The sequence below is a fragment of the Acartia tonsa genome, chromosome 3 (assembly GCF_053477335.1).
Source record: "Acartia tonsa isolate MP-2025a chromosome 3, ASM5347733v1, whole genome shotgun sequence".
In the NCBI taxonomy this organism is placed as follows: Eukaryota; Metazoa; Arthropoda; class Copepoda; order Calanoida; family Acartiidae; genus Acartia; species Acartia tonsa.
In genome coordinates, this window is record NC_137262.1 from 3,374,461 (window position 1) to 3,392,007 (window position 17,547).

The 17,547-nt window shown below is 32.4% G+C and overlaps 1 protein-coding gene across 2 annotated transcripts in view; it reads right to left on the reverse strand.

Moving 5' to 3' along the window:
* The window catches only part of LOC145313076 (sodium- and chloride-dependent glycine transporter 1-like), a 48,757-nt gene that overhangs the window by 21,060 nt on the left and 10,150 nt on the right, over positions 1 to 17,547 (reverse strand). Inside the window, exons 4-16 of one of the 2 annotated variants that reach the window (XM_080152337.1) lie at positions 12,665 to 12,742; positions 12,274 to 12,332; positions 8,928 to 9,026; positions 8,398 to 8,466; positions 7,394 to 7,441; positions 6,985 to 7,101; positions 6,589 to 6,669; positions 4,607 to 4,714; positions 3,083 to 3,134; positions 2,326 to 2,430; positions 1,879 to 1,971; positions 988 to 1,058; positions 668 to 707 (exon numbers count right to left, since the gene is read on the reverse strand). In XM_080152337.1, coding sequence (XP_080008463.1) covers positions 668 to 707; positions 988 to 1,058; positions 1,879 to 1,971; positions 2,326 to 2,430; positions 3,083 to 3,134; positions 4,607 to 4,714; positions 6,589 to 6,669; positions 6,985 to 7,101; positions 7,394 to 7,441; positions 8,398 to 8,466; positions 8,928 to 9,026; positions 12,274 to 12,332; positions 12,665 to 12,742 — 1,020 coding nt within the window. Of the gene's footprint in view, positions 1 to 667; positions 708 to 987; positions 1,059 to 1,878; positions 1,972 to 2,325; positions 2,431 to 3,082; positions 3,135 to 4,606; positions 4,715 to 6,588; positions 6,670 to 6,984; positions 7,102 to 7,393; positions 7,442 to 8,397; positions 8,467 to 8,927; positions 9,027 to 12,273; positions 12,333 to 12,664; positions 12,811 to 17,547 lie in introns of both variants that reach the window. The other variant, XM_080152338.1, reaches the window with a different exon arrangement.

Consider the following 17,547-nt stretch of genomic DNA (forward strand, 5'->3'; position numbering starts at 1 on the left):
ATTCCTATATCCATGAAGTTATATAACAGTAAAAAGCAGTGTTGCAGAGCCGGAGCCGGGAGCCGTGAGCCGTGGAGCCGCCATATTTTGCTGGAGCTGGAGCCGTAATTTTAGTGAAAAAACGGCTACGACTACGGACTAGATAAATAAAGAGATTTTTTATAAACTATAATTTGGTAACTCTGTTTTGTCATGTGCAAATGCCCCTTTTAGGTTTTTCAAGTCCGTTTTTATCAAAAATTGAACTTTTAAAACCTTCAAATAGGCGTGAGGAAAAAAATATGTCGAGTTTTTCTTGATTTTAGGTCGTAGCCGGAGCCAAATCCGGAGCCGGAGCCGCACTAAAATGAAACGGCTAAGCAACGCTGGTGTATTGTTTAGAATGGGAATATTGTACAAATTTTAGTCTTATTTAGTTTCAACTTTTAAAAAAACTGTTGCGATGTTTTAAAATTTGGATGAAGTTGAAGAAATAAGACAACTGACACATGCACAATGATTATAAACAAAATCACACCCTTGTGCAAATAAAAATAATAGGATAAAAAGTTCGGACACTACTAGTTTAGATTCAACCAATCAAACTCTAATAAAAGTACCCATAAGATTCAGAAAAGGTGGTTTTAAAACTTTGGATACCGACGTGAGAAATAAATGATTTATTTACCTAGTGAGTAGAAAATCTGAGTAGCAGCATCTGACCAAACCTAAATAAAACATATTCTATTATATAAAGTAGTAAGGTTTTTTTGTCTGTAGCTTAAAAAAGCTATTGAACCGATAAGGTTCTTCATTTTAGGTAAGCTTCACATTTGCTTTAGGTTACTTTGTTTGTAGATTTATGCCTTTGGATAGCTGTATGCTATTTTCTTCCCGGCCTTCCTTCTCTCTTCGAATACATAGATCCTAATGTTAGGGGTAGAAACGGCTGACTTTTACAAGGGGACAAGAATAAATAATCTTCTATTAACCTATCCCTTCCATTACCTGAACTTTGTTAAGATCTTGTAATTTTTCATATGTTGGGTACACGTAGAAAATAACTCCATCGGCAGCACCTATAAATAATGATTTTTTTTTTGTAAAATAATCCTTTCAAAAGTAACAGGATATCTGTTTCTGTGTCTTTGTGTGTGTGTGTGTAGCGAAGGATCTCGCTAACTGCTGTACCATTAGGTTTCAGCTTTATTTTGAAGCTTTTTTACTTTATCCGTATGGTTGGGCCGGATATCCGGTTTGGCCGGATAACTGATACTAAAACTATCAAGATGCCAAATTTCCAGCTGATATCTAATGCCGGATATCCGGTTAAGTTGCCGGATATCCAGTAATTTGCCGGATATCCGGCGTTAGCCAGATATCCGACCGATTACCGGATATCCTGCATTAAAAAACAGCCGGATATCCAGTATCCGGTATCTGGCCAAAAAAGTATCCGGCCCAACCCTTTTCCTTTTTCTAAAACTAAAATTAAAAGTTGATTGAGGGTCGACTCCCCCCCCCCAGCCTCTTCCCTCAAGTGTCCCTAGAGGCCTCTAGTCATTAAAAAAGTAACAAGATGTCTTTCTGTGTTCTAAACTACTGTTTAAGTTACCCCATCCGGAACAGATTTTTTTTCCGTTAATATAGGCATGTTAGAATTAACCTAAAATTATCCTGTCTTTAAGCAGTTTTTCAATAAACTTACTTACAATTTTGTATTGACTTTTATACATTTATAATTTGATTATTCAGTTCTGACACTATACAAGTGTTCCGGTTCGTTTGTTCTACCGTTTCAGATCTTCGCTTTTATGGACGTTGTCATCCTTGTTATGCATTATGTTTAGTTTTAATGTGTCTAGAATATCATATAAAGTTAATACTGTTTAATTTTACCTTCTAAAGTACAGCCAAAAATAAGCAGAATTGTCAGAACCAAATAGGGAAACAGGGCTGTAAAGTACACAACCTTGCCAGAGGATTGTACACCTGAAATTATTGAATTTATTATCGTTCAATGAAAGGACAGTACATATAATAAAGTTATAATTTTCTATAATGGAATTTAAAAGCCAAAAAAAATTAATTCAAAAACGTAAAATAGATTTAAAACCCTTGATGAGTCTTATGACACAATAATACGAAAGACAAAAATGATCCTTATGAAATCTAACTTATACATGGATGAAATGAAAAAAAAGTTGCCTTTTTGTACACGTTCTAACCCATAATATGGCCGCACTGTTCCTTCACGGTGATCTTACTGGTCAAATTTATTAGTATTTATCTAGATCTACCATATTTAAAGGATTGTAGATAGAAAATATACAATTTTAAAGTTACCTTTAATCAAACAGAGACAAACAATGATCCAAGCAGCGGCGAGACACAGCACAAGCTCCCATTTGATTCCTCCCATATTCTCCCAGGTGGTGTCCTCATCCATACCTGGATAAAATAATGGTAAATCCTTATTAGGGTTAGCAATCCGTCCAATTTTGGGACCGGATTAGGATTATTAGAAAAAAAACGCTTAAAAAAGAAACGGATTAATCCTTGGATTCCGGATTCTTATTTTTTTGACGGATTCCGGATTTTCGAAATCCAGATTGCAGATTCTAGCAATATTGTAAAAGGCATTTTTAAAAATAAATTAAGGGATTAGATTTTATCTGGTACTGGGAAGAATCTAAAGCTGCGTTTTTTCATATTTTCACAATAGCTTTTCTCCAATTTTGAGACCCTACAGCGGCCATTTTCTAACCCTTAATCAACCTAACCTAACTTTGTTAAAATTAAATATATATTTGAACCAAAAGAAGTCAAGACCCTAATTTTAGCCTAACAATTAACATTCCAAATCTGCTACTAAAATAACGGATTGTGGATTCGGATTCTGAATTCAAAATTTGTCCAAAAATTGAACGGATTCCGGATTTCGGATTCCAGATTCGGATTCTGATTGCCAACCCTAATCCTTATATTGGACCAACTCCTTTGAAATTTCCTAAAGTTTCTAATCTTTGAACCAGATTTGAAATTGATAAGACTATTCTTACATAATTAATTATAAATTCTACTTGTAGAATGAAATAATCACCTAACATAGCTCTCTTGAAATAGTCTTCACTAGCAGAAATTCTATTATACACCTAAAATTAAAAAAAAAGCATAATCATTTTTAAGTCAATTGTATTTTTTTAGCACTTTTTAAAAGCGAAGGTTCGGTACGTCCGTCCGTCCGTAACGGATATCTATTTTCGTTGATATAGACATGTTAGAATTGTCCTATCGATTTCAAGCAATGCATGATGATTCCTATATTAGTTGGGTACGAGTTAGAAAACAAAGCAACACTATAATCTATAACGAAGTACATTGTTATGAGCAAGGCATCTCTACAATAAAGTCCTAAAATGTAAGTATATTCTTAAATAATATCCTGTATTTAAGCAGATGTTCAACAGATTTACTTATAATTTTGTTTCGTTCGACTTTTATATACATATTTATATTCTGATAATTCAGTTATGACACTCTACCGTTTCAGAGCTTCGCTTTTATGGATGTTGTCATCCTTGTTAAGCACGTGAAAAATGATATGATATTTTTATGTAGAAAAGTTAAAACAAAAATGTACATTACAAAAAAAGTATTATGTACTTTTTTATTGATTTACTTAAAAAAAAAATTATTTAAACATCTTCTAAACAAATAATAATAAATCTATGAAAAAGGGGAATTACCTTTTAAACTTGAAAAGTACTCATTTTAATTTAATTGTCATTGTTTAATCAAGTGATTTGTAAAAAATTAAAGTTTCTTATAAGTTATTCTTGTTTACTTGAATCCTATCATATAAAGTAGTGAGGTTTTTCTTTTTGTGTGCTAACTACTCCACCGATTGAGTTCTCCATGGTAGAGAAGATTCATATAGCACTTTTTATGGTTTTAGAGTATTTTTATGACTCCTCCCTTCTTTTTAGAGCCCCTAGATACTTAGGCTTAACCACTAGTAATTAATAATCTACTCAATAAAAATATTTTTTATTCGGATTGGATTTTAGACTAAACTTATTTATCAAAAATTATATTTGTTAATTTTTTTGACCACTGTGGAACACAGTAAAAGTGTCGGACTGATTATGACGTAAAAAAAATTAGCCAATGAGAGGCCACTATAAATTTTACCATTGGTCAATAATGGCCTCTCATTGGCTATTTTTTTTGTTACGTCATAATCAGCCCGACACTTTTACTGTGTTCCCACTGTGGTCTTAAAAATGGTTGGAAATCCCAAGTAAACAAAATAACAAGATGATTCAGCTCAAAATTAATTCCGGACCTTCAAATAATTATTTACTTGTGAATGGAAGAAAACATATTAAGATAGAAAGATAGATCATTTTAAATAGATAGATTTATATTAGAACTCTAGGGGCATTTGAGGTGGGGGGTTGGGGTATGGTGTGTATTTTCTTCTAGAGGTAATTTCTTTCTTTTGAGCTACCTTCCCAAAACTTAGTTAAAAACCTACCCTAGATCTTTAAAAAGCTACAATGATTCAGCGGCTAGCGAGAATACAGACAAACAGACAAATAAACATCCCATTACTTTAGTCTACCTTATTAAGTTGAAGCTCTCTATGAACATTGGTACAAGTAATATTTCCAGTTATCTCATCCACATACTGCCCAGCTGATTTATCCAGGTAAGCACAGGTTATCTGAGTCTAAACATATTTAAATATAATTTAGTTTATTTTTATTTTCAGCTTATAGTGACGTTATAGAATACAAATGACCAATAATAGCCCGGTATAAGTTTTAATTGATCAATGTAAATATACTGGCCAATCATTGGTCATTTGTATTATATGGCGTGATTTTTTTTTCAGGCACTATATGTTTCTAAAGGGTGTGCAAAAAAAATGCGGATATTTTTAAAATTTAAACTGCGCGGCTTTTGTTAATAGTAGAAAAATGTTACGCATATCGTTAGAACCGTTAGGAAGTCTACTTTTGGGAAATATAAAAACGAATCCTCTGCTACGTATAGTTTAGGAGCGATGTGGTAAAATGTCCCAACTGCCTTAAAACTTGACTTGCGAGTAAATCATTAAAGATTAAAGTATATAAAAAAACATGTACCTTTTAAAAATTCAAATTGCGCGGCTAGTGTTAATAGTAGAACAACGTTATGCATACCATTAGAACCACTATGAAGTCTATTTTATGGAAATATAAGAACCATTACTGTGCTACTTATAGTTTAGGAGCTACGTAGTAGAATGTCCCAACTGACTTAAAACTTGACTTGCGAGTAAATCATTAAAGATAAAAAAGGGTGTGCAAAAATGCTGACATTTTTAAAATTCAAACTGCTCGGCTTGTGTGAATAGTAGAAAAATGCTATGTATATCGTTAGAACCGTCATACGCTCTATTTTTTTGAAATATAAGTACGATTTTTGTGCTATTTTTAGTTTAGGAGCTGTATTGATAAATGTGAGACAAGTGAAAAATTTAATCTTTAATAATCTACTCGCAAGTCAAGTTTTAAGTCAGTTGGGACATTCTACCACATAGCTCATAAATTATACGTAGCACAGGAATCGTTTTTATATTTCCAAAAAATAGACTTCAGTGGTTCTAATGGTATGCTTAACATTTTTCTACTATTAGCACAAGCTGAGCAATTAGAATTTTAAAAATGTACGTATTTTTATTTGCATACCCTTTAGGTTAATCTTTAATGATTTACTTGCAAGTCAAGTTTTAAGCCAGTTGGGACATTTTACCACAAAGCTCCTAAACTATACGTAGCAGAGGAATCGTTCTTATATTTCCAAAAAGTAGACTACCTAGCGGTTCTAACGATATGCGTAACATTTTTCTACTATTAACACAAGCCGCACAATTTCAATTTTAAAAATGTCCGCTTTTTTTGCACACCCTTTAGTTTCTTGTAAATAATACTTTTCATTGTTGAAATATTGTTAGCTAGTTTTTTGGCTCTACTAATAAATATAATTGACCTTATTGACTTGAAATTTTGAGAAAAACTACTCTATGTTTGCTAATTTTGTGTACACTATTTGTCAAAATAAGATACCCAACCCAGATAAACATACAATTGATTACCCATTACCCATTTTTTACCTAATTTCCGAAGTTGTACGACAGATAACCCAACAATTGCAAAAGCTATTTTCAGCTACCCCGGTCAAAGGAAAAATCGATATAATGTATAAACAATTTTTATACATTATACAATCAAAATTTTAATTTTTCAAATTTTGCTTTTTTGGGAAGTTTAATGCTTTTTTAGCTAGTAGTAAATATTGAGATAGAATGAGGTTGATACATACAAAAAATCGGAATCTAAGATTCAGCTGGTCCCAACCAATTTTGTGCTGTTCTTTAAGAAGACCCACAGACAAAGGTTACAAAGAATGGAATAATAAAAAATAAAGGATTGAATTTTATTGAATTTTACAAAGTATTGGTATCCAAACACTTTAACCAATATTTGTAATCTACTTAAGGGGTAATTATGTCTTTCATAATTTTGGGATTGTCTTATCCCTGGCTATCCCTGTAGTTACCTGATTGTAATAAGTGCCACAGAATACTCCAGTTTCATTTGCAACTTGAGGCCTCAAGAAAACAATATCACACACAGAGGTCTAAAAAAATATTTATAATTTTCAATCTTCTGGGGTCTTCAAAATGAATTATTAAACTGTGAATTTGTCATTCTTGATAAATTTTAGGGTAAAAAAATTATATGTATTGCAAGTGTACAAAGTGTAGTTATTGTAAAAATGGCTAGTTTAAATGGGTGAAACTTTTTAGGGAAGCATTATATCCTATACAAGAGCTATGGGCATATCAACTAGTTTATTAAACTGCAGCGCGGCACAGATTGCCACCTCCCTCCTTACAAAGTCCTGATGGATTTACATACAGGAAGTAAATTCAATTAAAAAACAAAAACTTACATCATTTAATACAACTTTGTCATAAACTTTGGTGCACATATGTCTCTGCTTTGCATCAATATAGTTAGACAGGGTCATATTCTGAGACTCACATAGCTTTTCTACAGCTGTACACTCCTAGATAGATAGATAGATAGATATATATGTCTGGTGTTAGCATCAATATAGATAGACAGGGTCATATTCTGAGACTCACATAGCTTTTCTACAGCTGTACACTCCTAGATAGATAGATAGATAGATAGATAGATAGATAGATAGATAGATAGATAGATAGATAGATAGATAGATAGATAGATAGATAGATAGATAGATAGATAGATAGATAGATAGATAGATAGATAGATAGATAGATAGATAATTGTATTAAGAAATAATGAGGACGAAAATTTTTTAAAAAATATAATACCTTGTTCCAAAAGGTATCCAAAGTGTTGTTGGCAAAGCAAGCTTTTTCCTAAAATAAAAAAGTTTTAAATTAAAGGTTTAAGTTTATAGGTTGATTCTACCAATCAAAGGAACACTATAATAGACAAGGAAAGCATCGCGGTGCTTCCATCAAATTGCACAGCATCGCCTTCGAATGGAGACGTGACTTATCTAAAAGTAAATATAGTAAAAGATTTTCCTGGCAAAAGACACGTAAATATTCCTTAGACATTTATCAAGTCAATAGAGTTATTGTGGACAGGGATAAACATTTAAAAAAATACTTAATATGAAAACCTCTCATAAGGTTCAGAGACTGAGGGGTATAGATTCTGATAGACTCTGCTTATAATATCTAGCAAAATGGCCGTAAAAAAAACACCAACCAAAATTATGGTTCTATTATGTCACTTTTAAATCAAAAATAATTATACAATTTTTTCTATTTTGTTTTCAATAAACCTATTCCTAATATTTATATAAAAATCCATGAAAAGTTGATAAATGTTTCATCTCCAGAAAATCCTTGCTAGCATAAAACTTAGATCAATATCCAATAATTTAGGTTAGATAGATAGATATATAGGTAGGTAGAACCATATAAGGGTAGATAGAAAGATAGGCAATCATTTCTAATATATCTCGCTAAGAGCTCCTAGCATCTAGGAGCTCTATATTTTTTAAAAAGTATGGAAAATAGTAAATATTATATATTAATATAAATTAAACAGCCTAAAACCATCCAGGAAGCTATGAGAAGATTCCATAAAATGAAAGAATTAATCAGTTCAGGAGTTATCGAAATCTTAAGCTACATAACAAAAAACTGACTTTTTTATAATACACTTTTTAATACCCTGAACAGTTTTGTCTTCTTTTCTATTTTTTTCTATGGAGGTTGGAGGTACTAGACCCAAAAATAGCTCAAAACCAGCCATGGACCAAAACACACATACATACTTCATTAACATTTTAGATAAATACCTGAGGAACTGTAAAACAGTTTTGACTGAAAAGATTTGTATTTTCACAAGCTGACCAGGGGAGCTCAGACTAAAAGAATAATAAAGGTTAGGTTAAGATTTCTGCAAGAATTAGTTTTGTATTTTTTTGTATTTTTACAGACTGACCAGGGTATCTTAAACTAAAATAAAATAAAGGTCAGGGTAGAGTATCTACTGTGGTTAGTATTACTTTAAATTAATAGATTAATGATAAATTGAAGTATTTCTTTTAAAGGGAAGCTACGCTATAATTCGAATTGTCCTCTTATAGATATATAAATAATGTTGGGGAAACGGGAATTTATTAGCTCCTATTAAAGATAGACGGCATATTTTTTGGTTAATCAGTTTAAGACTTATTTGGTTCGTTGATCTATGGGCCATGTTACAAATAATTTCTTGGTATCATCCCTTTAGGACCACTGCTTTATAACTCAGTCTGGATGTTTGTCCAAACATGCTTCTTGTGCTTCGCTACTTGTGTTGTCATCTTATTTTTCCATGTCTTACCGTAAATCCAGCAAAGGTGTAGAAAATGGTCCAAGCAATGATCATGTTGTAATAGATAACAACAAGGAAAGTTATTACCAACATGGCGTGTCCAAGACCCTAAATAAATATATTATTATTATATGCATAATACATATTTACTTTGCATGTAATATATGTGTTACACTAGTTAGACCCAATAATATGCCCATTGTCCAATTTAAAAAGAAAATTCTAGCTGACGTGGATTTAGTCTAATATAATTAATAATATCTCTTATATAGTCCATGTAGACACTCGTAAAGTAATAATAGTTTGGTTTAATTATTCCTTCACCGTGTTACCACTGGGACAATTAAAAGATTAAGCATTTAGACGGTCTTTGTTTATTACATTTATTATACAGATAGATATCCAGATGGATTTTTGAAAGCGAAGCTTTTCTATAATTAGGGTCGGTCCGTTCGTAGCGGATAGCTTTTTTCGTTAATTTAGGCATGTTAAAATTGTCCTATCCATTTCAAACTTCGCATAATGATTCCTGTAGTAGTTAGAAAGTGTAAACTCTATAATCTTTACCAGAATGTCCGTACGTCCATTTTAAACATGTTGATTTTTAACTTTTTAACAACAATATTATGTGATGCAATTATCCGATTTATCTGATGTTTGGAATACAGATTCCTGGGACAATAAAGTACAATGTTATAAGCGAAGCATCTCTATAATCAACTTCTAAAAATGTAAGTATGTCCTTGAACATTATCCTGTATTTAAGCAGTTTTTCAACAAATTTACTTAAAATATTGTTTCGACATCATACATTTATATTCTGATTATTCATTTCTGACACTCTACAAGTGTTAATGTTCGTTTGTTCGACTGTTTCAGAGCTTCGCTTTTATGGATGTTGTCGTCCTTGTTTAACATAGAAAGATAGAACAATTATGATTTCTCAACATTATAATTCATATTTTATATATTTATTTTAAAAGAAGCTCATACTCATTGAAAATTATTATTCTTAAGCCCACTTAAGTACCTCTTAAGTCATCTACACTTCAAATAAAAGTGTATTTATCAAAGTACAAATGTTTTTAACTAACTTATTTATATTTTTTTTACCCTGCCCCTACTTTTTTTTGACTTTTATAATAGCTAGAAGTTTCTTCATCCTTATACTATTGTAAAAGGATGTCTGTGTGTCTGTACCGAAGGATATCGCTAACCGCTGAACCGATCGGGTTCTCCTTAACAGAGTAGATTCTCATAGGTCCCGGGAAGGTTTATAACTATTTTGTGGGAGGGTACCGCCACCCTCCCAAGAGAAATGACAATAAATCGAATTTGTTTTTCTTGAATAGAGACTCTTACGTAACATTGCAAGGTATCGTATTACTTTTTTAAACCAAACATTTAAAGTGCCACTAAAGGCCTCTAGGGCCGTAGCCGCTAGTATTTAATAAACAAATAATCATAATTGTATGTCAGCATTAGGCTTCTTCGTTTAACAAGGATTTTTTTATATTAAGGCTTTAGCAATCAAGGTCCACTTAGAATCAGGGAGGAAGGGGATATTGGACTGTAAATTACGCTGGTACCCAAAGTTTTATAGCCGCGTTATCCCCTTCGCTTAAATAATTTGGGTACTTATATTAAATTTTAACTGGTGATTTCAAAATTAATAGAGTCCAAACCATCCAACCAATAATTAAGTCAACAAAAGGGTAATTTTTTTATCATTGCCGATGTATATCAATCTATAAAGGGGCGTCGTAGCTTAGTGGTAACACACTGTGCTACGGAGTTCGAGTTCAATTCTCCAAGTGTTGACTCGAATTTCTCTTCGCAATAATAATCACACAACTTCCTCTGGTTGTGTAAGAAGGGGATTATTGACTAAGTTTGGATACTCAATAGTCACGTACATAATATCAGTACTACCCTTATCCCAAGCTCCTCTGCGGAGAGCGTCATTCATTACGGTGACTTAATTTGGGACACCTGCCATACTCGGCGAGGGTTAGGTAATAATAAGTAGCTCTCATGAGATCGCGGGTCAAGTCATAATGTGCTTGAACGTGGAGCTTGAAAGCCCTAGTGGCTAGACAAAAGTGTCTCAGCCTACTCCATGACTACTTAGGTCCAAACCCTAAGAAACTATGGCTAATCAATCAAGCAATATATCAATCTATTGTCTTATCCCTTAAGATCCCTGCCTTGGAATAAAATATTCTGAAGGCCCCTTTTTCATTAAGAAAACGCTGAATAATCCTAACATTAGGAATTTTAAACCCTTAACAAAACAGGCAATGGACATATTAGAATAGTCAAATAATAGACATTTATTAGAAAAATAGTTATTAAAAATAGATAGGTAGAAAATAGATCAATATATTGTAGAATGAAAAATAAGTATTCTTAAAATATTAAAGTAAAACACTAGAGGGAGAAAGGGTTAAATAACTGTATCTCCCCATCACAACCGCCTTGTGCAACCTTTTTATTGTGTCATTGAAAATCAACCAATGGCGTCGCTTATATTAACACAGCCAAGTAGCAGAAAATAATTTAGAAGCAAATGAAAGAGGTCTTTGAAGAGAGAAGAGAGGTAGCTGTCAGTATATACATCTATACTATAGATCTTTTCTTAAAATATATAGATAGATAGACAGAGACATGTAGATTAATGAATGAACCTATTCTAATAAATATTAAATCAAAATGTAGACCAATTAATAGAGAATTTGATAGATTTCCTTAAAGGCCTGTATAGATCACATAATTGAGCAATTGATTTTTTTTAGAATAGTAGAAAAATTTATGCATGCCGTTAGAATCGTCATAAACTCTAGTTTTTGGATTTATAAAAAACATTCCAGTGCTACGTATAGTATAGGAGCTACGTGGTAAAATGTCCCAACTTACCCAAAACTTTTCAACCTTTCTCACATTTTTCAACGTAGCTCCTAAACTACAAATAGCACAAAAATAGTACTTATATTTCCAAAAACTAGAGTTTATGACGATTCTAACGGCATGCATAACGTTTTTCTACTATTAATAAAAGACGGGCAATTTGAATTTTAAAAACGTGCGCATTTTTTCCACAATCTTTAAATCTGTAAATCTTTTAAAATAAGGTCTTTGGAAAAACCAGTATTTAAGGCATAATTTGTTGAAAAATCATATTTAAATATTTGAAACATAAATGTCCCAGAATAGGTTTTCCAGATATATAAAGCACTCTTTATAATTGTTTTATTTTCTATGCATAATTAAGATTTTAAAAAAGACGTTTCTATTAAAACACCCTGTATATGACAGAAATACAGACAGACAGACAAACATCATATTAATGGATTACCTTCATAGCTGGTGCAATCCTGCCAAACAGCTTGATGGGACCCTTGCCACTGTACTGACCTAAAAGATTAAACCTAATTATATTTAAGTTTCACAAAGACAACAATTTGATTATTCTCACTCATATAGTGAGAAAAGAAAAATTGGACTATACATAAAAAGAATTAGTATCCAGAGATATAAAAACACTTTCTTTTTTTGTTGGCTTTAAAACTTGTACTACTTTTTAATAAATCTTAATTGGTTGGTACTAACTATCAAAACAATTCTACCATTAATTTTAACCAACAGAATTAAAACTTTTTTATCATGTAGAATACATGTATTTATAGCCCATTGTCTTATCCCTTAAGATCCCTGCGGGGTTTATATAAAGTGTAAAGATTACTTACCAATACAAAGCTCAAGAAAGAAAAGAGGTAAACCAGCTACCAACAACATAATAATGTAGGCAATCAGAAAGGTGGCTCCTAGAATAAAATAAGATGTTACCCAGCTACCAACAACATAATAATGTAGGCAATCAGAAAGGTGGCTCCTAGAATAAAATAAGAGGTTACCCATCTACCAACAACATAATAAAAATTATGTTATTAACACTAATAATTTTATTTAAGGTTGAATACTTTTATATTCTGAGTTGGCCGTTGCAAAAGCCAAAAATACTAATTTAAGACAACCATATTCAATTTAAGGGTTTAAGGTTTCTAAGATCTTGTTGTTACTTTAAGGGGATCTTATAACCGTATTAAAGTATGATAACTGCTGTTAAAGTGTGCCACAATTTATAAAGCCTAACAACACCATTATTTTTCATATCAACTTGTTTTTCAGAAAAATGATTCCTAGGGTGATTAAGAACAATTCTTTAAATGAAGCATCTCTTTAATTAAGGCAAAAGATGAAAGTACTGACAAAGTAAGCATTCTGTATTTAGTCAATTTTGTAAATCTAAAGATTTAAATCAATTTGAAATGTTAATCTTCACTCATATGAATGCTGTCATCTTTGTTTTAAGTTTATTACTTAAAGTATATTTTAAAGTATGAAAGTATTAAATTACACATAGTCTAAAAAGCTTGTCCTTAAATTTAAATGCGTCACTAAATAAACAAGGATAATCAAATCCATTCTTATATAAAAGTAATGGGATGTGTGTCTTTCACTGTTTGTGTCTATACCTTAAGATCTCGCTAACCGATGGACAAGTTAAAAGTGAATCTTTGCATAGGTCCTAGAAAGGTTTAACAATATTTCGGGAAGGGTAACTTCACCCTCCAAAGAGAAATAACTGCTTCCCCCCCCCCCCCTTCTTTCCCATCTTTACCTCATGTGCCTCTAGTTTTAAGCCTTTCTATTAGCCACTAGCCAAGTATACAAAATTAAAAAGTAGCTTCGCTCTTATAAAGTTTGGGGTGCCTGCTGTTAATTTGCAAATTTACTTTTGTTTACCTACTACTACACACACACACACACATTTCATATGGTTTTTGCAATACAGCTGAACAAAATTTAAGCAAGAAGGTGCTTTCCTCCAAAGTGCCTAATCCAGCATCAAAACATTCCCCTTAATTTGAAAACAAGTGGGGGGAGGGGGGTTGTAGTATTTCGTGTTATTTTTTACTATTGGTCAGGTAAGGTTAGGTTATATATAGAACAAGTAGAGGCATACCTAAGGTTAGGGGGTCGGTTCATGCTAAGCATTTTGAGAAACAGCACCCAATTAATTTTATGTTGTCATTACTAGTATATATATATTTTTTAACTCATATTATGAATTATGTAATCAAAAGAAAATTTTTAGAAATGTTTAATGGAATAAATAAAGTGAATTTTTATATTATTTCATGAAATTTCCATTTTTTTGTTAAAAACATAAAAGTTTAAAATTAAACTGATTGTATTTTCTTAATATGAAGGATGTGTGTATCTACTAATTGGCAAACAAAGTTTGGATCTACTGCAGTTGCTGGTAACGAATATTGCTAAAAATCTATGAATTGTAAAAGCTGCTAGCTGCCAAACGGCTGAACGTACAGATCATACCCGCACACCATTTTAAGCGGTATAAGAATGCCTACAAATAATCTGGAATAACCAAGATCCAATGATGCACAGGGAAAGCTTCACTGAAGAAAGAACGCGTAAAATAGGCCTTTTTCGCGCATTTCTCTGCACTGCGATATAATTATGCATTATTGATTTATGGCTATTCCAGATTATTTGTAGGACTTCTTATGCTGCCTAAAACAGTGTGCGGGCATGATCTGTACGTTCAGCCGTTTGGCAGCTAGCATCCTTTAAAATTAATAGATTTTTGGCAATATTCGTTACCAGCAAAATTTTACCGTGAATTGCAGTAGATCCCAAAGTTTAGATATGCAGAAGAAAGAAAAAGTTTTTGAAAGTTTACTTTATCTTACATGCTTATTTTGAAGAGATTTTTTTTTCAAAATTTCATTATGATTTGAATATTTTCATTAAAACAACCTGATGTGGTGATTTTGTCATCAATCGACTTTAGAAATAAACTCTAACAAAAGATATCGTTTCCAAATTATTAGTGCAGTGTCCAAATTTTCAACCAAAAATTTTACTCTACAGAAGTGGTTACTTTTTATCATCATTGAGGATGTATATCAATTTATCGTCCATTGTCTTATCCCTTAAGATCCCTGTGAGGGTTCCAGGACAAACGCAGGAGTGTTAAAATATTGATTTAAGTAAGTATTTCTATACAGGTTAGGTTAGGTTAAGATATGAATATACAAATAAGATGGTATAAAATAGGTTAGGTTAGGCTAAGTGTCCACTCCTGCGTTTGTCCACTCCGACGTTTGGGACTCCTTCGTTTGTCATAGGACCGCAGAATGATAGATATGCAAATCACAGTTTAAATTCAAATATTTTCATGTTATTCGTACTGTGTGTGTGTGTATGTGTATGTGTATGTGTGTGTGTGTGTGTGTGTGTGGGTGTCTGTGTAAATGGTGATATATTTCCTATATTTACTCAGGCCTTACCAACACTCTTCTTTGATTTGTGTCAGGGTAAGTTAGGACAGTGTATAATTTGAAAATAATATTGGTCGAAGTCATGTGTGTGTGTGTCTAGCCATAGTTTCTTAGTGTTTGGACCTGAGTAGTCATGGAGTAGGACGAGACACTTTTGTATGCTAGTAGTCATAGAGTAGGATGATATACTTTTGTATGCTAGAACCAGGGCCAGCTCAAGGTCCACGTTCAAGTACAAGTACTTGACCCGCTGTCTCAAGGGACCTACTCTTTAATACCTCACCCTCTCCAAGTATGGCAGGTGTCCTAATTTATGTCCTAATTATGAAGCTCCCACAGAGGAGCTTGGGTAAGTGTTGCACTGATATTATGTACATGACTATTGAGTATCCAAACTACCCAATTGTCACCCTTCTTACACAACCAAGGGGAAGTTGCGTGAATGAATAGCGACTGAGAAATTCGAGTTACCACATGGGGACTTGAACTCGACGCCCCTAGCCGAAGTAATTGGGTAGTTTGGTTAAATCAGGATTTTTTCTTTATTTACATGGATCTCAAAATCTTAGGGACAAAAAGCATTTTTTTAAAACACTTCTAGTTTAAACTAACCAATCAATATTCAATAAAAGTATTCAAAAGCATTGATGAATTCTATTTCAAATGTTGTTGACAAGATGCATTTAACAGTTCAATGTCCCCTTCCTCTCTGCCAAATATTCAAACAAAGTCAAATTAAGGGCAAAGAATATCAATTAAATAATTAAAGCTTTAAATCTTACTATCTATCTATTTTATGATCAAAATAATTTGGTGGATTTTTTTTGCAAAAACTGCCGTTCACGGATTCTTAAAAGGGTAGTCAACTTTGGCGCCGTTTTTTGCCATGAAGGAGTGTCAGCTAGATCAAAATGGACGCCAGATTCGGAATCTCCGACCCCGAATTGTAAATTTCGATATTTCATATAGGCCCTGTATGGGAGCTATAATATGTAAAACCATTTTTTGTTGAAGGAGGTCCTTTGAAACAATTTTCTCATTGCTTGCTAGGTACTTTGAGGGAAACAAGCTGATTCCTCGAAGACGAAGAAAGTCGTTCAATGCAATGTGACGTCATAAAAATGAGGGATTATCCATCTCTTTTTTAGGAGTTTTCTTTCCCACTCGTCTTCTCCTCATCCCTCATTTTTTTGACGTCAGAATTTTTTTTGAGGGACTTTCTTCGTCTCCGATTTCTCCTAATTTAGCAACCCTGTCTGAAATTATTTACCTACCAATAGCACTTATCTAGACAAAGCCCTCCTTAAAGGTAAACCCATGCCCAGGAAGGTACACACAAGTTAGGCCTTATGAGCAAACAAAACACGTTGTAGGAATAATCAATTTTTTTTTACATTTCTTCATTTTCAGGGTACACATAAACATGTTTATTTAGCCATAATAAATAAACAAAGCATGACAAAAAAGCCAAGAATAATGAATTATTAAAGAATAATACACCATTAGGTGTTTTATTTTGATTTATCTCTGAACCAAATTTTAATAATGCAATATTTCAATATATCGCATAATAGGACCAACAAAAATTTTGGATATTATAATTTCCCAAAGCTTTATCTTAAGAAATTCAATTACACAGGTGACTTGTTATTATATATAAAAATGAAAAAAAAATGCCCTTCTGAACCAAACTGTGTACATCCTCTGACCAAAAATGTGGTCGGATAGTTCCTACACATTACTGCTAATGGTCCATGACAAAAAATTATATTTCTAAAGCTTTTCTAAGCTTTATAAACAAATTTCCAGCATGCAATATATAATTATGTTTACTTTTGCAAACATGTTTCAATACACACTTTTTTAGCTGTCATTGTTTATTGTAAAATTTTGCTACAAAATCTTTACTAAATGGTCGCAAATTAAAATGAAAAAGAATTTAATTAATCTTAAACATTTAGATATTACTTATCAGCCACCACTGAACCTATAGTTCTCAAGGAAGCTTTGCAGTTGTCCTTGGTAGGATTTAACCTATTTTGTTATATTAAAGCAAAAATCCTCTCTAATGAAACTGTAGGGGAGTAGCCACCAGTTAAAGTTCCAGAGGCAGAATTTTATAGGAAATAAAGAAAAAGAAAATAAATGGTTGAAAATTTTAAAAAGAAAGAAAGAGAAAGAGTAAGAGAGAAAACATTTTGAAAAGAAATTATAATTTGCACATCCTTTTATTGTATCAATTGTTGTGAAAATGACTCTGG